This window comes from Paralichthys olivaceus, chromosome 7, assembly GCF_024713975.1.
Source record: "Paralichthys olivaceus isolate ysfri-2021 chromosome 7, ASM2471397v2, whole genome shotgun sequence".
NCBI lineage: Eukaryota > Metazoa > Chordata > Actinopteri > Pleuronectiformes > Paralichthyidae > Paralichthys > Paralichthys olivaceus.
The window spans coordinates 4,134,420-4,155,637 of NC_091099.1; the positions used below are offsets into that span (position 1 = coordinate 4,134,420).

Consider the following 21,218-nt stretch of genomic DNA (forward strand, 5'->3'; position numbering starts at 1 on the left):
CGCGGATGGAGAGAGAGAGGGGGAGAGAGAGAGGGGAGGCAGAGGGAGACTTAGGCAACAGCGCCCAGACGTGGCCGAGCGGCACTACTACAACAGGGACCCGGAGAATACGCAGGGAAGAGGTGGAGGGAAAATATGGGTCGGATTGAATGAAGGAGGGAGGTGGAGGAAGGTTTGAGCAGGTTAAAGGGAGAGTTCACCCAAAAAAAATGTAAGTTCACTCATTATCTAATCACCACTGTGCAGAGGGAGGGGTGGGGGGAGTGTTTGAGTCCACAGAACACACAGTCAATATACTACAATCACATACTACACGACTTTTAATGAATGTGTATCATCATAAACCGCTGTCAATGAAAATGATTGTATAGAAGAAATACAAAATATGGTTTCAAACGTGAGGAAATACCACGATATACTGCGGTAGAGTCGAGATACTCATCTTCCTGATCTCTGTTAACCAAAGTTCCACACCAGGAGCTAACAATGGAACTCTCCAGATATTATCTTGTGCTCGCTTGTTGGAAAATCACCCAAAATTCTTGCATCTGTTGAAATGTGAAGAATGTGAAACAGAGGCATGGATTCAATCTGTAACAGTCTCATCCTTCCACAACATTCCTCTCACAGTATTTTTAGAATGTCACACATTATTTCCTTCTTTTGAGAATTCATCTTTTTTTTTTTACTTATCCGAGGTGGATTCATTTCTCCGTGACAGCTTCCTGCAGGATTAGTTTAAGCCTATTCGTTTAGGGTGAGCAGAACCTATCCGTGTGTAATGAACATTCTCCACACTTTAGACGGAGACCACACGAAAAAGGTCTGTGTCCATCCAGGGACGTGCGCTCAGGAGTGTATGGACCTTTGTCACAGACCTTTGTGCTGCAGTCATGTCCAGGTTTGCAGCTGTTTGTTTAAAGTGTACACATCTGTCTCCTGCATCACCTTTGTCTGTGCAGCTTCTTCTTTTTTTTTTTTGCATTGCAGGACACTTTCCTTCACTGTGAAAATAAATGTTTGACTTACGGTACAAACATAATTCAATTAGCCATGGAAAAGTGTGAGTGCATATGGTGTGCATGTGTGAGTGTGAATGTGTGCATGTGTGTGTTTGTGAGCATTCTTCAGTTCTTTTATTTCCACTGGAGGAGAGCGGGACATGTCTGTGTACAATATAAAGCAGACAAAGAGAGAAAAAATGAAAATCACTGGGTGCTTTGTTCTTCACTCTCTGCTCCAACTGAGCGCTCTCTGACCGCAGCTGAGCTTTTCCATGCCCCCCCCCTCCATCTCTCTCTCTCCCTCTGTTTCCCTGTGTCTCTCTGACTCTCCCCCCCTCCTCTCTCTCTCTCTCTCTCTCTCTGGTTGTCATGGATAACTGGGTAACGTGGAGCTCCCTGTGCTGACCAGCAGGACCACTGCCCTCCGCAGATTGAGCCCTCCCCACCCAAAACCCAGTCCTCCCAAGGAGAGGCCGAGCAGCCTTTAAGAATGACCCCCTGCTGGGGTTTAGGGAGGTGTGTGGGTGAGGGGGTGGGGGCTCTTGTCTCTGTGCCGTCCCCTACACCCACCCCTGCCTCACCCTCCAACCTTCACCTCTCCCTCCCCATGAAATGAGGGCACGCCAGGAAACCAGTGTGTGCATTTCTGGGTTTGTGTGTGTGTGCGCACATCCATAGCTCCCCCAGTGTGCCTGCCGCTGGCATGGAGGGGCAAAACCCCTCACCCAGTGGTTGGTCCCCCATCCAGCCCTGCTCCCCCCTCCCTGTTTCTGCCGGTAGATACAAAGGGTGGGAAAAAAGCCCACATTACAAGCTCCTTAAGGGTCAAGGACAGGCCCCACTCTGAATAGCTTCTAAGAGTCGTATTGTTGAATCACATAGCTAGCGATTACACCCCCTGTCATCTTTGCAGGGATTTGGCTTTTTTATACACACAACAAGAGAACATCAAGTAGCAGCCAGTGAATAAGTCGGCCAACAGACATGCAGTGGGAGCCGATACAGACAGGACATCAATGGAGTGAACCGGGGACAGATGTAGAATTACAGCCCCAGAAGAAGGGGATTTGGCTTAAAGATTTCATACCTGAACAGCAGCTGGGTTTTACAGTGGTGTGGAATGTGAAAGCAACGAGATTATGACACAGAAAATGAGGTGTCAGAAGTGTGTGTGTGTGTGTGTGTGTGTGTGTGTGTGCGCGTGCATGAATTCATTCTTCAAGAGCTGCTGTGCTGAGACTGTCTCACTGAAAACACTACACCTCTGATCTGCCCATGCATACAGCATATGTCACTCACTCATGAATTTAACAAGCTTTGACTAAACTCTACTACTACACGCTCAGGGAAACTGTTCATAGTACTACTAACTATTATCTGTACATTAGACCAGGTTAATACGTAAACAGAGCTACATGTTTTGTTCTGATAGTTGCTTTGTGTTAACTTGGTTTCACATTCAGGTGAATCAGTCAGTTGGTTACTGAACTGGTTGATTCATTTGTTGGTCAGTCAGTTGGTTGATTCATTTATTCATTGTTTGGTTCATTGACTTCTTGGTTGGTTGGTTCATTGGTTCATTGGTTGGTTCATTACAAAATGTGTTTCCACAAAACTTGGTGGAAGGGTGGGATCATCATCATCATTTTAATCATCTTGAGCAGCAGCAGCTCTGTATCTCCTGTGTGCCTAAATAATTAAGTGAATTATTCTCACCATTTACCATTAAAGCTATTAACTCCCATGACAGACAGTTAATGCACTACGTTTAAATATTGTGCATTAACTTTTGTGTGCATTTGTCAATAGCATGTTTGCCTTCATTTCATTTCTTTGTTTACTTTCCAGGTCAGGAAGCCATAAAGATTTTTATTCTTAGTTTTCTAAAACGGCACTCCAATGTGAATAAATACAAGATCCAATTCCTGATGTATTTAACTCCGTAGGAGTACAGAGCATCAAAATCAAATTGGGGATGCTCGCCCTGAGAAAAGAAATGAATGAATATATGCAAAACAAAGAATGCACTTGGGTTTGAACGTGACATTGTGCGGAGACTCAACATTCACACGTTCAAATCTTATACCCACTGTGAAATGCTCTTCCTCCAACAGAAACTTTACAGTGAAAAAATCTAACACATTTTAAATTCAGTGAACAAAATCACAATTAGAGAAAATACCTCACTGCCTTTGACTTTCAGTGTACTCACATTATTTTTAAAAATATAGCTATTGTGTGCTCAAAATAATGGAGGCATCATTGTGAGCGTGGTGTGTTGTGACTGCTTCGTGCAGATATCCATGACGCACAGAGCGGGGGCGCACTGAGAGTTTAACTTTGTTGAACTTTGACCCCAGCTGCTCTGACCTCTGTGGGCGCAGTCTCCGATGGCTGCTGCTCGAACTAGAAGACGGATGAAAAACTAATTACGTGTGAGTTTGGATTTCGAAAACTCTACAAGAGCAAATTGGCCCGAACTATCAGCATGCAGGGTTTGTCTCAAAAACACCCCAGAACTACTGATAGCAGCACTGTAGTTAAGGTACAGCTGCAGAGGAGGTAAATACTGTGCTGATCAACATACAGCACACGCAGTTCTCTCTCTGTAGCGTGAAGATGCAGTTTGCATTTATTAATACTCAACTGAAACTCAGGTTAACAGATGGAAATCTAAACTGGCCATTGTTAAATATGTAAAATTTAATATAAAATCTGATCTGTGGATTAAGTTGATGGAGGCTGAAACCCGTTGGACAAACAATAAAGTTCTTCAATATACAACAACATATAGAATTGTGGCTTTTTCTCTTCCCCCTCATGCACCTTGTGTCAGGAACATTGACTCACTTTCTAGAACGTGACATTCAACTCTTTTGTTGCCTCTGCTCAGGAGGTTATGTTTTTATCTGCGTTTGTTTGTTAGTTAGCAGGATGATGCAAAAACGACTGGATGGATGAACACAAAACTTGGGGTCAGTTATGGGTCAAGGAAGAACTCATTTCATCTCCAAGATTTTCTTTTTCACATTCAATAATATCGCGACATTGGGTGTTTATCAACATTTCGTTCATTAACTACGAAAGACACCGTGAGGATTTTACTTTCTAACTTCGGCACCACACAGTGGTAGAGTCAAGAATAACACTATAACTATGAGCAACCCTCACTGGTTGGAAGTTTCTTCTTCTTGTTGTCGTTTCATAATAACTCACAAGGATCGTTGGAACATTTGGGGTCAGACTGTCCAGTTTGGTAGAAACGGTTGTTGGAGGAGGGAGAAGTTAAAAGATAAGTCTGGTATTCTCTATATTTTTCTTTTGGTAACCAATGTCTGATTCAGCTTATTCGTCTGGGCCATAGGTTTTCAGAGTGGGAGGCGAGCATCCTCAGGGGGCGCTCTATGAATGGCAGTGAACAAAAATATTACTTTTGTTTTTACATGAGCGGAAAAGTGTGTGTTTTGTTCAAAGAAGCTCAGAGATACATTGGTTTAAGGGAATTTTCCTTCCGGAGTCATAAACCAATAAATGCCTTAGGACAGACTTTGGTGTCATCAGACGTTATGTCAAAAAGCAATATCAAGCTGTCTTTGCTCAATAGTTGAGTGTCTCTGAAATGAAATAACATAGAAATGATCAAATAGACATCCAGAGATTGAGTGAAAATACGCACAGGCACGCTCGCAGACTTTGAAAACCCCTGGTCTGGGCCATGGAGATTATTGTTACATTTGATGAAGATATTAACACAAGAATGAGAACAGGTAGGCTGGCGAGAGAGAGGCTCAGTGACATTGACGATCTGGAAGAGGATGTGTGGGAATGAACCAAAATAGCTGACGGGGAACATGGGAAACAAAGGCATGGGTTGGGGAGTTCGGGGCATCCGTTGGCTGAAAGGAGGGTGGAAGAAGAAGGATCCATGCAGCTGAGGGAAGGAAGAAGTGATAAAGGCACATTTGAGTATCTAAGTACCAATCCGTTCCATGTTTAATCACCGATAACTTACTAAATGAACATTGTGCTGTATTGAAGGAGACTTTAAACTACATATTGACACAATAAACTCCTCATGAAAAGGTTTATAAATAAAGTGAATCCATTGAAACTGACTTCTCTGCCCTCTGTTGGTTAATGAGAGAATACAGGTTCCAGGCACTTCTACAATGGCTTCACTTTACGAACCCAGAGACCACGTTTATTTTCACACACTGTCTGTGGGCTGGTCGCAAGTAGCACCAGGGTTTTGAACTACACAGAGTGATGCGGACCATGAAATGTGGACCGGTGGCAACACGGTGTCATGGCCGTCGGTCACATGACACCGAGAGCGAGTGTGTGTGGAAGCATCCTCTGCAAACATGCGACCCACTGGATGCTGAGTGCGGAGTCAGGGTCACACACATCTGAGAGCTGACTGCAGGGTCTCCACATCGGAGTGAACCTGCAGAATTACTTCATGTGTTTGGTGAATTCACTCTGCTTATATCTTTGGTTCTGCAAACACACACACACACACACACACACACACACACACACACACACACACACACACACACACACACACACATGCTCCCTCCATCTCGCTGGTATCAAAGCCTGATATTCCTGAGGTGAGGAGGTAGCACAGTCTATTCTCCACGCCCTCACAAAGCACTTCTAAACATTGGTCCATTGTGCTGCTCGCCTGCTTGCCACTAGTGGATAGAGTTAATGTTATATTTATGTAGCCCAGAGCACACACACACACACACACACACACACACTCTCTCTCTCTTTCTCTCCCTCCATCTCTCCATATCTTCTTTATCATTCTCTCCATTCTCTCCCTCCCCACCTCTCTCTCCCCCTGTCCTCCGCTGTGTTGAACTCTCACCAGCTCCACCAGGTCTTCTCCCTCTGCAGACAACACTGTTCCATCTCGTTGCTTTTGCCCTAGATATCAGCTATTTTTACATGGAATAATTAGACATAACTGATTTAAATACTGCAAAGCCACATTCTTTTGTCTCCACTTAATGTGGGCTGGGTGCACAGAGATGCGCACATGTGTGTACATGTGTTTGCGTGTGTGTGTTCTATGCTGGTAGAGATCAGTAACATGGATACAAGTCATGTGGATCCTCTGCATTACTTATCTACAAACCTGTACATTTAAATTCTGAGGATTTGCAGATGCATACGGTGCACCCACAAAACCACTGTGCGTTATGTATGCATGAGCGACTGTGTGCACTCACAGGGGGCAGTAGCAATTGGTGCAAGTGTGTGTGTGTGTATGTGTGTGTGTGTGTGTATGTGTATGTGTGTGTGCATGTGTAGGCTGCATATGAAAGTGAGAACAAGTAAGAATATTTAGCCTGCAGTTAGTTTTTAATAATATTCAGAACAGAGATACAGGAAAAGATCAGCATTATTGTTAATATTTGTCAAGACGGTTATTCTGTACCCAGGTTTCACCTGCCAAACGTCTTCTCTGTGTGTGCGTGTGCGTGTGTGTGTGTGTGTGTGTGTGTGTGTGTGTGTGTGTGTGTGTGTGTGTGTGTGTGTGTGCAGGATTCCAGCTGTCTGAAATCTCCAAAGACTCTAAATATGGTCGTAATGATGATGATACTTGTGGTGATTGGGATCTTTCTGATGAAGACACTGGTTTGACTTTGAGCGTCATCTTTGTGGTTATTGTTGGCATCGTTATGATGATGATGATGATGGTGATGATGATGATGATGATAACACTGCTTGTGATGATGAGTGCGATGATGATGATGCTGATGAACGTCATATGGATGAAGGATGTTGGTAATAAGAAATAATTGAGATGCGGTGTTTGTGCTGATGTGGGAGACGGCCTCTGTGGCAGTCTGGGGGAAAATAAAGGCTCGAGTGTTGAACTGAATGAATGGAGGTGAGATTCATTAGAATTGTGTTCACACGTTTGACTTCTTGGTCTTAATACGTCTCTTTAAAACCACAAGTCACTTCTCAGAGTTTGTAGTTGAGAAATTAAAAGTCTGAAAAGATTTTCGAGAAATATGTTTATTCACTTTTTTATTCAGCAGTTGATTAGCTTAGCTTAGCTTTTTATTATAGAGACTGAAGCAGAGGGAAACAGCTGGCCCGGTTCTGTGCAGATGTAAACATTTTCTCTCAAGCTGCTATAACTCTTTGATTGATTCAGATTGTTGGCTGTTTTGAGAAACGAAAAGCATCACTACCCTATACTACACACCTTGTTTTACCTTCAAATAGCAGCATCAAAACCAGATGTTTCAGGAACTGTGAATATGGAGAAAGTTTCCTCTTCATTCCAACTCCTCAACCCTGAACGTCTGTTCTACGTAACTTTGGTGAGTGGCTACGATCTCCTGTGAGAAGAGCGGAACTGACCGAGAGTCACAGCTGAAGTGTAGATCACTTATAAAGACTTAGAAGTTATTAAAAACCAGCGTTTATCTTTATTATTTACCATAGAGGATCATGGGTAATATCCACTATTCAGTTGTTTTTCAGTTCAGTGAGTCAGAGCTTCACTGACTTACGTTACGTACTAAACCTTTAAAGTATTGTTGGTTCTGTAATGATACAGAAATTTACAAAACATTTCCAATTCTCTTTTAAACCCCAACATGATGATACACATGTGCATCATACGTCATAGTTCTTTATTTGTATATTTTACCTTCCTTCATCTTTTAACTGTGTCTGTCAAAAACTGTTCTGCTGGATTTCTGAGGAACAACAGAACAATTTCTTTACATTTGTTTTGAATGTGTGTGTGTGTGTGTGTGTGTATGCTGTGAATGCACGTACATGCATACAATGACACGTCTGTATTCCTGTGTGTGTGTCTCCGTCTCTCCGGCTTCTGTCTACCTCAGTCCCAGGGTTTGTTAAAAAGGAACAGTGGCAGTGTGACAGGACGAGAGCGAAACCAAATGGACTTTCTTTCGTTCTCTTTTTTCTTTGTACTCTGGTTTCTCAGTGAGCGCTCGGCTCTCAACAATGCTACATTTCCCCCAACAGTCGCTCTCTGTGGGGAACTCACCCCCTTCTTCCTAATTTCCCTCTACCTAAACAGAAAAGAGCCCCGTTAAAGAGCATCATTAGTGCCAGGCCATTTTTTTGTTTTCGTACTCTCAGAAGAAAAAGGAAGTGTTATCTGTGGCGGACAAACTTAACCCAATTAAGATCTGGTGGGGCGTAGGGGCCTGGCTCGGGACGCAGCTGGGGCCGCCAGCTTGCCAACCAGGCACGCAGCCAGCCAGGCAGTCAGGCAAGGGGCCAGCTCCTCACTCAGTCAGCCAGTCAAACAGTCGACCAGCCAGGAAACCAACCAGCTGCAGTGCACTCAGAACACCCAGCTGCAGCCTGGCAGGCAGGCGGCTGAACCAGCAAACCAACCAGCCAAACAGTTAGCCAGGCAGGTAGCCAGCCCAGACAGCCAGCCTCTTTATCCTGAGACGTTTACACAGAGCTCTGCTGTTTCTGCACACAGCATCTATACAGCACGTGTGTGTCAGTGCAGAAACCAGAGGGTGAGCAAGGACGAATGAGATGACGAGGAATTACGAGTGGACAACGTGATATGATCGAAGCAATCGAACAATATTTCTTTTAGATAAACTTTGGGAGAAGAGAGAGAAGACCCGGCTGAGCATTCTTGTGTTTATTTGATTCTATGTACATCTCGGATTTCAATATTATATCTTGAATAGTATGTTTTGTTATTTATCTTTTCTCATGTTTGCTTGTATGAATTAAAGTAAATGAAATATTGAGCTCCAGCGCTCCTCACAAGTACACAATAGTCATCAGTGTCAATACAAGTATTTGTACATAAGAAAATCTAGTATTTATACTCAATGATCAGCTGCAACCACTTCTAATCATTCTTGCTATTTTACAAATGGGCCGCTGTAGGTTCACATCTGAAGTGGCCCACATCTGTACGCTGTCTGGGATCAGGTGAAACAACACAACCAAAGACATCTCACATAACGTTGAGCTTTCACATGACAAATACAACAGAAACCTGGATCTCTTTGTTCTGTGTTTTTTAAGAAGATGTTCCAGTTGTTGAGGCGCTGCACTGAGTGGGGGTGTGTTGCTGCAGGTGCAGGTTAAATGTCAAACATGAAAACACAGCAGAGAGATTTACAATATCACAAGAGGGAGTTTTCAACTCCATAATTATCATAATTATCGATTTATCTTTTTTTGTAATAATCACAAACACATTTGTGTTTAAAAGTAAATAGTAGAATCCAGGAAAAAGTTGAACTTTTTTGACAGACATCTCATTGGCGAGCCCTCAGCACCAGACTGACTGTTGTATTAAGTCAGCCTTCAGAAATATGAACCCATCCTTTAACCGACAGTGGATTAAATATTTACTCCCCATGTCAAATATTCCTGCTTTAATAAAGAATAATTCATAAAGGTCTCAGATAGGAGCTCTTTGGAGTGATCTTCACTCATCTTCCAGGACCTCTGGTAGCTTTAAGTGTGAACACATTTCTTTATTTCCAGCTTTCCGGGGCAGAGCAGAGGCTCCGCGGGTTAAAATGGATTTCATGCCATATTTGCTGAACACGTGAACACGAGAGATGATGTCTGATAATTGTGTGTCTGCGCGTAAACCAAGATGTGCAGAGGACAAAAGATCACTTGTCATATGCAAATGTGGATTGAAACTGAGACATCACTGCCCCAAACATGAGAGTATACAGCCCCCCCACCCCACCCCCCCTCCACACACACATTCAGCATATTTCAAAATCATCAAACCTTCTTCCCCTGGTGCCACACCTCATACTGGCACACACTCAAACACGCTCACCCCATGATCCATAGACAAGTGCCAGATACACACTCCAACAGCCAAACATGTTGATAATTAGAGCCTTGTTATTGGAAGGTGTTATCACAACAATTAACACCCTAATGTGTGTATGTATGTGTGTGTGTGTGTGTGTGGAGGCAGTGATGGGAGGGAACGTGCCGGTCGCGTGTGCACGCCTTCACATGAGGCTGGGTGGTGAGGAGGTGTGTGTGCATTCCATTAATTCTACCATGCATGCACACCCACACACACACACACACATCCACAGTCAGGGTTCGATGTAACAATGAAACAGTTTCTCATTTGATGAAGTTCCTGTGAATTCTGACACAACAGCAGCAGGAATAGGTGGAGTGATAGATTCTGATTGATATCCAGGGGAGAGAGGAGGAGGAGGAGGAGGAGGAGAAGGAGGAGGATATTGAGCTAGTGGGTGGAGGGGGGGGGGCACAGAGAAAAGAAGGTGAGGGGAGAGCAACAAGGGAATGGGAGACGAGTCTGGCCGGTTTATGAAACTCTTTATTATAATTCACACACACATTCATAAAGTGCATTGGTAAACCGAGGTGGTGAGAATAAGTGTCAAATAAATGTGAATTTAATTCTAAGCGATTATATGAGGCTTTAGCTGTATTCTGCTTTTTATTAACAGAAGGTTTGTGTAAGTTTTACGATGTTATTTGTAAACTGAATCAACCTGAATCATAAGATATGAATTCAGTGGAGATGCTGACGTCAGCTATCTCCACAGGCTCCAGACGATATATGTCCACACCAGTTACTGTGAATATATTTTTAGTGGAAACTCTCACACTCTGTTGTAATCACACCAGTGTGTCAGTGTTTCAACATTATATTCACATTTACCTGAAGACATTTGAACTGCATAGAAACAACAAGAAAGAAAGAGTTTCAATATTTTATAATACAGTTCATTTACTTGCTCTTTTGTCTTTTCGTCACCTGAGGATCATTGGTGGAAAATCACTATGTACATCGTTCGACTCCTCTCTGCTGATTCACCACATGCAACACTGAAGTGATAGAAATGCCTCAACAATAATAATCCACTGATACATTCTGAAGTGAGACTAAATTTATACTTTTGGAAATAACAAATGAGTAAAAACAACTTGTGCTTATAGAATCTTGTAATTTAACACACACACTCAATAGAATTGGAGAAATCCTGGTCTCCTGCAGACGAAGACGCTTTAAATATAATTTTAAGATTCTCGTTGTTTTTCTGCACACAAACACTAACTTTAACCACACAGTGTCCAGTGTGTGTGTGTGTGTGTGTGTGTAGGCTGGTGTAATGAGGTGGAGACAGTTGTCCATTACTTCCTGAGCTGATGGCTCCTCGCAGCAGTGCACCCACAGCTGGAAGAGAGGAGGAGGTGGAGGAGGAGGAGGAGGAGGAAGAGACACAGGCAGATTCCCCCTGTGTGTGTTGGTATGCATTTGTCTTAAAATATTATGGAAAAACACAGTGAGCTAAAATCAATTCACACTCTATGGCAAGAAAAAAAAAAACCTTACATGGATAGAGATGCATTAGAAATAAACACAGTCATTGTTCAGGAAGCTTATTACAGGAACCTCACATTTAAAAACTTTGTCCTGTCAGTAAAATAAAGAAATTCAAAACAATACACATTTCAGACATTTACAAAAATAACTTTAACCTGTTTGTTAAAAGCAGTGTTAGAGTCTGAGGGTGATTCAGTTTGTAGGCTGAGGTCTCTGGAGATGAAATTCCTTGGGTTGTATGGAAAGAAGAGCAGGTGTGTGTCGCCATCTAGTGTTTAAAAGCTACAGTTTCACCCTTGCTGATCCGGCCAGTGGACATTTCTCCTCTTTATCCTGCAGGTCAAATATTTCAATCTGCTTCTTCTGGGTTTTTTTTTTTCTATCTTTAATGTTTCATAGATTTAGCTTCGGGCTTTCACTACTTCCTACTGTACGTGGCAGGTTGTCACAGCACGAGGGGGGGGGGGGGGGGGGGGAGAGAACAACAGGTTTGTCAAGATCACAATCAACCTGAACTGTGGTCACATCTAGATTCCAGCGGGTGCACAGGCGAGGCTCGATCCACATGACTCCTGCATGCTCTACCCTGATGCCACACCTTGCCTGAATGCTCTGAAAATGCATTGTGAATGTATGTGATGTATAAATAAGCATCAGAAGTTTTACACTCCTTAAAATCAGTATCAGTTGATGGATGGATGTGTAATACAATTATACTGATGTTAATGCTAATGGTCAATTCTCTTATGAATAAAAGAAAAACCACAATTATTCCAACATGTTTCTCTTCCCCCCGTGTACCCATTAAACCCTGATTGTGCTGCACATAAAGAAAATATCACAAACACTCCACAGCACAGTTGTTGAACATTTACACTTTATACTGTTTTTATAAAAAAAAGAAAAAAAAGAAAGAGAATACAGGATTTGAAAATTATCTACAAAACTGGACAAAATGTTGAGCAGTTTAAAAGAAAAGTTTTTTTCCCTCTCAGATCTGTGCTCTCTGTTGTATTCGCGATGATCTTTCACACTTTGATGGTTCAAACTAAACGTGGGCGGCTTCGCAACCGGTTTCACGGCACTGAAAAGAAATCTTCAACACATACAGAGGATTTGTCACCAGCCAAGTAACAAACAGGCGTGTATTAAGCACAAGCTGTGATTCAGTTCACAAACGCCTCACAATGAATCTTCACAACCAAAACTCAGAAAATGCTACATATTGAAACAATGAGACAAAAATAAATAAAACCAATCAACAGCACGAAGACAGAAAATAGTGTTAAATTAATGTTAAGGAGTAAAATTGTTAGTTTTTCCATTGAATTTTAACGAGAAAAGATCAACATGGTAATCTGAACAAATTTAAACAAACATCTGACTGAAGGGCTGATAAACAAGGAATGAAACAAAAAGCTTTGGAATCCTTTTTGTGACAATTCAACAGGATTAGGCGTCGGACTGCAAAGAGACATTTGTTCACTTGGTTTTTGCATAAATTATTGACAGAGAATATACAAAAGTTCATCTTCCTTTATTTCATCCTGGCAAAACAGTTCAAGCTGCCTCTTTGCTTCCATGTAACAAAAACATCTGTTTTTTTTAAGCTGGTTGACAAAGTTAAGATTACAAACACTCGAGGCGTCAGAGGGAGCATCCATTCTCAGCGTTGTGTTCTTTGTGCCACTTGAACAAAGCATCAAAGTAAAGAAATAAATGAGCACGACTGAAACTGAAGGTAATAAATTAAAATATATATGTTGATTTGTCATAAAAGGCGTCATAAGAAGTATATGTAACTTTAGACTGAGTGAGCGCCAGTAAACTTTTTTATCTTGATGTCAAAAACTAAATAAAATCCGAGGCAAGAACACAGCTTACAACAAACAAACTTTTAATCAGTGTGGGTTTTCTCTCCTCAGGAGAATCCCTGTCAAATGTTAAGCACCATCCTGAAACACTGTTTACAACAGTGGACAACTTATTTATATTCATCATTTACAGAAAAATTCAATGTCCAAATGCCATCATGTGACCACCATGGCCTTTTTGTTTTTATAAATATGAACCAGTTTTCCAGGAATTTTTCCAGGATTCTTTGTGCAATTGACTCAATAAACTAGACAGTAAATGTTTACCCTGCGCAGGTCGTCACCGGGACTGACACCAACACCACAGAGGATCAAATTACCAACTGACACGTGAATATTTAAGGGTGGACTTTAGAGTTAAGGTTAGAGACAAAAAAACTGAACATTTTCATCATCATCATCATCAGAATACTCCATGCTGTCCTCCGTCAATCCGTCCACAATAATAAGACGAGAATCTCAGACATTAAATACCTTCTTTTCTACTTTTTCTCAAGGTCACAAGAGGAATCCTACACAGGAGCCAGGAGTCTTCTTCTCTAGAGTTAGGTAAAATGAAAGACTGCTGGTACTTGTAGTCTGGGTGTGTAACACTGCATTTGAGCCTGTGTGTGTCTCTGTTCTCAGTGTCGGGGGCCACTCAGTCGTGGGAGAGGGGGACCTTATCAGAGAACAAGAGGAGTGGAGAGGAGGAGAAACAGACAGAAAATATACATTAAATCAAAATAAAGCTTTGCTTCATATCCAGTGTCCTGTTAGAATTCATCGAACTACTCTATACAAAGATGTATAATAACAAGACTAAAGACCAAACTGAAGGAAGTTACATAACCCACCTGGAGAAGAGAGAAGTGGAGGACGGGAACTCTTTAGGGAGGGAGGGGGGCCTCTTATATTGTGATTGCCCCTGGGACCTGGGTGAAATAAAGGAGGATGGTGCAATAGGGGCCCACGAGACCCTGGGGGGCCGTTGAAGAGGTTGTGCTGTAGTGGAGGACCTCGTAAAGATGGGCCCCCTAGTGATGGACCAGGAAGTCCATGCAAGGACAGAAGCGGCGGAGGTTTGGTTTTGGGATATGAGCCTTAAAAGAGAAAGGAGGGGTGGATAGTATGAATGAAACATTTTATGGTCCCAACATCCTGAATTTTATTTGGGAAATTTGAATGTTCCCGTTGTTCTAACCTGGTGAAGGCAAGAGAGGTGGGCGTGGAGGTGGGGAGTGGTCAATCATGGGCCCGTCTCCAGGCTGAGGCTGAGGGGGTCCGGGTGGAGTAGGGAGTAGAGGGGGTGGTTTCCCCAGTCCTGGAGGTAACATGCTCCCTTTCTCCCCCTCGATGTTGGAGGCTGGACAGAAAAGATAAATGGAAGACTCACAACAGGCGGAGAAGACGTGACCCAAAAGACAGAACAGGAAAAGATAAAGAGTTTAAAGGTGCCGTCAGTCAAACTGACACGGCACCAGCCTCTTCCAGAGACTCCCTGTAATCACCTTGCATGTGCGCCTGTCGAGACCTGACGTACTCTGAGATGGTTTCCAGCTCCTCAGGGTAGAGATGCACCCCCTCGGCTAACAGGTGTAGGAGCTGGCGTGTTTCGGTGGGAACACTGTGGCGCTCAATCTTTTCTCGTTCTAGAAAATCATCCAGCTGCTGCGATGCCTGTGCTGCTATGTCCGCAGGGTCCCTCGGTGGGCGCTCTTTGACGAGTCCACGACTGTGCTCGGCTGTAACAAATTCCATGGCCTGGTCTTTGGGCATGTTGCGATGGACTGAGAGGGAAATGAGGGGGTTAGTTGTGAGGGGGTCAGTGGACTGAAGGGGGAGAAAGAATTTAAATAAGACAAATCTAAATCCGTAGATGTAGCGGAATAACCAGTGGCGTTCTTACGGGTCACTCAAGTAATTCTGAAATCCATTTTGTTTTTACGAGCTGTGATCAGCGAACGCAGTTTTTGAAAAGGTAGTTTTGATTGTGTGTCTTTGATGATGAAAGGGTGATGAGGGGCATGCAAGTTGTGTTAAGATGAACATTTATCAGTGACTTAAATCTTTGTTCAATGAAGTTTCTGGACAAAATATTTTTTTTGTGCATTCAGATGTGCTGTCAAAGCACAATGACACTTTAGGTGATTTGTGCATTTAAATTATCAACAATAAATAGCCTCGTTTTTTCTGCTTTACATTCATTGATTTTATTTTTGGTTGAGTAAACTACACTAAAACAAAAGGTTTGTCTACTTTGTTTTAACTTTTTGGTTGTGGGCTTTACAGCGTAGCATCATTATATAGTTTTGATGTTCTTGTTTTATATGATGCGTAGTTCTTATTTGTATTTTGTTTGTGCATGGTGTGGTTTTAAAATATCCGTTTTTGTGAAATAACTGTAGTAGTGAAGCACAGAACTGCATGTTTGGATATGTGATGTTCTCTAATGAACTCGTTGTGTATACACCATAGACTGTATATGAAGATGGTTAACGTGACAGCTCCCAAAATTGCAGCCAAATCATCTTGATTGCCCCCTGGTGGCTGGCTACAGTAAACGGCCTAAACCCCACCTCCTCCATGTTAGCAGTTAGGACATGGACCAAAGGAAAAGGGAAACATTAAATACATTTTCTCAAAGAGGGATTCTTCCATTTTAGGTTCTTATCACACTTATTTAGTGCAACAAAAAGAAGTTAAAGCAGCCGACACCTACTCACAGTTGGTCAAGCTCTTGTGTCGGTGGTACCTCACTACCACGGCTCCACTGACACTGTAGCGCTGCACTGGCTCCCAATGACATCACCATCTTTAATCAACAGTCACTGGTGGAATATTGTGTGATTTGATTGACTTGAATACAAATGTTATCTTACAGTTGAGTGCAGAATTGTAGTTTTGAGTGTTTTAATGGTTGCATTAGTTGTTTTCATTTGGATTAACAAGAAATCGGTAGAAGATTTTGTGTTCAAAGATGTCGTAGAATAAACGTAAACCACATTAGAGCGTTGGGCTGAGGCTAAGAGAGGGATGGAGGGTTGTTACTGAGGTGGTCTTGAAGGAGTACGAGGGGTACGGACTTACTTTTGAGAGAGTCTGAGAATATGATAACAGTGCAGGAGGACAGAGCTATGTTTGTCTGCTCCACCAGAATACATAACGGGGAGCCTTCTGCTCGGACATCCTGCAGGGCCCGGGTCAGGCCCGTCTCCGCCTGAAGGTAGAGCATTTCCACTGACAGGCCACGCTCCTGCAAGCACTGGCTTAGCGATTTGGGGTAATCCCTTTGAGAGGAAGAGAAACACTTTGTTAACTTGACATTGACTGACCTCAACTGGCATGAAGAGAACCCTAAATTATATCTGTGAGAGGAACAGGTTATTTCTTAATTTGAAATGTTCTTAACCAACAAGTCGTCATTCCGTTTTGTGGTGGATTCTGTGTGTGACTCTTTGGTGATTTAGGTTTTCGTGGAGCTTTGGGTGGCACTGATATACATCTTTGCATCTCATGTCTTGAGTGAAGTGTTATAGTGTGTGTTAGGTTAAATTTAAGGTAAAAGATCAATTATAATTCATTTGAAGTAAAAATGATCTTATCAGATACAACTGCCATGACCACCTTTAAACTTACAGAGAGTTTGAGAGTGTTTTGTTATCATAAGCAGGTTTCAAATCAGTATTAGTAAAATACAGTCATTCTTTCCTTCAGATTTGCAAATAGTCTTTTGGATTTATAGTCTGTGCTGCGTCCAGCGTGAACCTTAAAAAAACAAAAGTAGTATTTTAAAAACATAAATGAAGAACATTAGATTTTGTATGCAGCATGTAAGTGTATGTAAAAAGCTTTTTTTGAGAAAGTGTGATTTAAGTTAAATATGTTCAGTGAATAAGAAAGTTATGAAAGGATATTTCAATGGGAGACTTCAGTAGAAACGTGTGTGTGTGTGTGTGTTTGACAATGTGTGACAAACCCATTTGTAGTTTTAAAAGTGCATTAAAATGGAGGCAGTGATTACATGTTTTTCTTATGAGACTGTGGTTATGATGTTCATTTATATGTGGATAGCAATTTGACTAATTACTGTTACATCAAGACTAGAACAAAGTCCAGTTTTCATAGTTAACATGTGAGAAAACATTGGCAGGCAATAAAAAAAAACAAGTTTAGGGTCATTTATTGCACGAAAAACCTAGTGACATTTTTTTGAGGTTTTTAACTAGATTTTTGTGTAAATGTCTAGTTTGCATGAAGGGCAAATAAAAATGTGTTCTTTTAAACCTGGAACAGAAATAACAATGTATGTTAAATGAAGTTGGTGAAATTCGGATCTTGTGTTTGTGGAACTCTGTTTTATCTTTCTTGTTTTGTTGCAACATGTCCTGAGGATTCCTTGTCAACTCTTTAAAAAGGGGTTTAAACCCGAGGCTTCCTTCTCTTGTTGTTTTTTTTTGTCAACATGATTGATGGGTGAAGAGCTTGTTGTTTGCTGCTGTCAAATACACATACACACAGGATTAACTGTTTATGTTCAACAGTTGAATCTAAAACAATTCAAAACTGCTAACTGCTGACAAAACTAACAATATCTTGGTAGGTTGGACCATGAACAGAACTAATACAATGAATTCAGCAGAAGACTGGCAGCCAGAGGAGAATACTGAGATGTGTGAGTGCAAACTTATACCAAGTATAAAATGCATTATTGTTGAATGAAACATAATAAATACACAATTTCTGACGTTTAAAGATTGAGATGTCGGGTTTTTATACGTACCGTGCATTCCAAAAATATTCAGACTACTTTTTCACATTGTCCTAAATTCCAGTAGACTTCCCCTCATCAATCTACACCCATAATGACAATGCTATAATCTAAACGAGATTAAGTTTAGGAGAAGGACAACCATCCAATCATCACTTCAACACTCCACTTGTCTGCAGCTTCATGGTAGAGTGGCTAGAACAACACAGGAAAGTACCTGAAAGACCGTGTGAAACTGGATCATCTGGTCTCATTAATACAAGAGTAAACTGTTTGCTTTCAGTTATGAGCAGCATGTCAGGTTTCTTCCAGACATTGTACTTCTGTAAACTTTCCTCATCTCCCTAGAGGATCTCTGGACCTCAACCAAAATGATCATCAGAATCTTGGTCCCCTCTATTACCAAGGCCCTTCTCCTCAAATTGCTCAGATCATTCAGCCGGACAGAACTTTCCCTTCTTATAGTTTTAAATGTTTTTTCAAGTACTCACAGGCACTGGTTGGTGACAGACATGACCACGCAGTCGGGTGGCTTCCTCTCGTCCTGCACTTGTCTGTAGAACTTCTGGTACAGGGTTTTACGTCTGTCTGCTGGAGTGGAGTTCTCTGGTTTAGCTGAGGGTGTGAGAGCGGGTGTTATGAAGGAAGATAATTTATATTTTGATTAATTTGCAACCAACAGTGCATCTATATTCATTGAAGTACGTCTCCCAATTTTTGACATTTACTGGATTTCATGTGGACGACATATTGGGACGTAATTATTGAACAAATAAAGTTTGATTCATTTTTATATGGACACATTTTTCATCTGTATTATTTTTTCCATTTAGAACAATATCAAAGAAAACATCTCACCATTTGACTGATGCTTGAATCCCTCAAACTTCACACTTCCAGTGAAGTTTTGAATTTGCTCTCGTTCTTCATAGCTGAAAGAAAAGTGGCGATTACTAAATAGTGGTATTACTAAAAACTGATTAAGTATGTGTGTCATAACTGTTACAGATTCCACAATTACTGTCTGAAGTTCGTAACATTAAAAATAAGAGAACACTGACATTTGAACAAAGGCTCATCTTTGATGAAAGGGTTGTGTGCACCTGTTACCACTTCACAAATATTTTAACAAAATATGTTATTTGTCTAGGGCTGGCCACACTTCTGCATACAGTGTTATGATATCACAAATCCTGATGAAGTATCAGAGATGTTTTTATTAATACAACGTTATTTGGTTCAATTTCCTTTAGGATAGATTTTTTTTTCTCTGACACAGTTCACTTTTTATTTAAAATCAATTAACTTACAAAAATTTTTACACTTTTAACGAGAAACATTTATTTGTAGAAAACTGTTTCAATGAAAACTGTCCACAGAGAAATCAGGGGGCAGCTCTAAGTGAAAGTGGCATTAGCTCATTTTTCTCGGGCACAAAAATCCCGAGCAATATGGATTTTTAAGGACTGATACCGACTTTAGGGAAGTAAAATGTCCTTATTTATGGAAAAACAATTGCAATAATTCTTAAGATGTTGTTATCAAACCCAAATGTAGTTAAGGCTTAATATTTTTACAGTTTAAACATCTACTTTAAAATAAATAATTATAAATAAGATGAAAACACGAATACAGCCAAATGTACAGAACAAGAATAAATACAACAAAACATATTCCTTATGGAAAAATTTGAAACCATCAGTCAGGCTCTACTTTCTATAGTGTCCTCAGTTACAGACAATTACTTATCATCAGCTCAGGAAACAATGTGACCACGGCCTCATCAGACTTCTGTTGTCTTGAACTAAGAGGGTGTATGATAATTTGAAATATTTTTCTTCTGCTGCACTGTGTGATGACATGTGCGATATAATATATATGACACATTCTCGTCCTCACATCTGATTGTTGAACACATACTTTGGAAACAGGAGCACCTCTACAGTAAAGCTGTGTTCTCAATCACTGTCATTATAACCTGTGCAGATTCATGTCACACAGCGGTGGTTTGGAGTGAGTGAGTGTAAACGCTTGTATGGACCCGGTGATCAGTGTGTACCTGTCCAACACATCCTTGAGCTCCTCGGTCCTCTCCTCTCCTCTGCCGGGGTAAGGGGCTCCTCTCCGAAACCGCCGTTTTTGAGCACTGCATCGCAAAAAAATGTTAAATAACAAGACATGTTCTCCCTTGAAGTTGTGGAATGACTTTATAAACCGCTCGGTACAACAACAACAACAACAACAACTGACTTGTGTTGTGGCTGCTACCGAACATGCTAGCTGCTAATGCTACATTTGCAACACGGCTTACCTTCCGTTCGGGTTCGCTGGAGCTCGCCGGGAACCTGCGGCTGATTTCGGCCAAGACGACATTTTCAAATAACCTGTAAGTTCACCCAGACACGCGGAGACACTGTCTTTAAGCGGTGTGAGAGAAGACGTGAGGTTTCCTCCAGGCGTTATTCCACCATTGCCTCCACTGGGAGGAGAAGAATGAGGAGGAAGGGGAGGAGTTCTTCTTCTGGCGGCTGCTGCTCCGACCAAACCGGCCTACACGTGTAATACCGCCACCTGTCGGTCATGGGTGTAAAGGGTGAAATTCAACAGGAACAAATTTGAATTTTCTACAACTATGACAAAATGTCCCTTTGTCCACAATATATAAATTTTACATCGCATACATCCACATTATATATATCCACATTATATATATGCATCACATATTCCCACATTATTAATATTATACATCACATCAACCCACATTATATATATACATGTATACATTATACATCGCTCACCATAAGCCGGGATCCGTTGGTTATTTTATCATGATGATGAACTTGTCGTGGTACTGGAAGTACATTTTTTGCAAACAGAACCTGCATATGATGTTGGAGGCAAGGTAATAAAACATAATTCTAGGCTTTTGTCAGTAAGACAAGATAGAAATGGCAGTGTGAAACAAGAGAACAACAGCACAGCCAGACACACAGATGACACACAATGAGCAGATTAGTGAGGACATAACAGTGGGTACAAATGAGAGCACAGTCATAAATGAAAATGTGTGATCAAAATCTAACTTTTAATATTTTAATATTTGTGGTGGATGATTTTAAATGTGTTTATACAATATGTCTAGGCACATATTCTACCATTACTGAAAATAACTCCTCAATTCATTTTTCAGTGCTGCTCCCTTTATCTCTATC

At 41.4% G+C, this 21,218-nt stretch overlaps 1 protein-coding gene across 1 annotated transcript; it reads right to left on the minus strand.

Annotated features, from left to right (window-relative positions):
* Positions 1 to 12,241: 12,241 nt before the first annotated feature.
* On the minus strand, positions 12,242 to 20,511 carry LOC109638917 (nuclear receptor coactivator 5). Its single transcript, XM_020102099.2, has 9 exons — positions 20,318 to 20,511; positions 20,066 to 20,152; positions 18,865 to 18,938; positions 18,498 to 18,621; positions 16,326 to 16,525; positions 14,747 to 15,025; positions 14,440 to 14,601; positions 14,093 to 14,338; positions 12,242 to 13,917 (listed from the first exon to the last, which is right to left on the minus strand). The coding sequence occupies exons 1-9, from the start codon at positions 20,377 to 20,379 to the stop codon at positions 13,880 to 13,882; spliced, it is 1,272 nt and encodes a 423-aa protein (XP_019957658.1). The 5' UTR covers positions 20,380 to 20,511; the 3' UTR covers positions 12,242 to 13,879.
* Positions 20,512 to 21,218: the final 707 nt, after the last annotated feature.

Excerpts from the sequence above, each read along its gene's own strand:
- LOC109638917 (XM_020102099.2), bottom strand. The coding sequence starts at position 20,379 with ATGTCGTCTTGGCCGAAATCAGCCGCAGGTTCCCGGCGAGCTCCAGCG. Across the intron at positions 18,939-20,065 it reads CTCAAGGATGTGTTGGACAG|CTATGAAGAACGAGAGCAAA; the intron begins GTACACACTGAT and ends CTTTTCTTTCAG. Across the intron at positions 14,602-14,746 it reads TCGACAGGCGCACATGCAAG|CCTCCAACATCGAGGGGGAG; the intron begins GTGATTACAGGG and ends TTTTCTGTCCAG.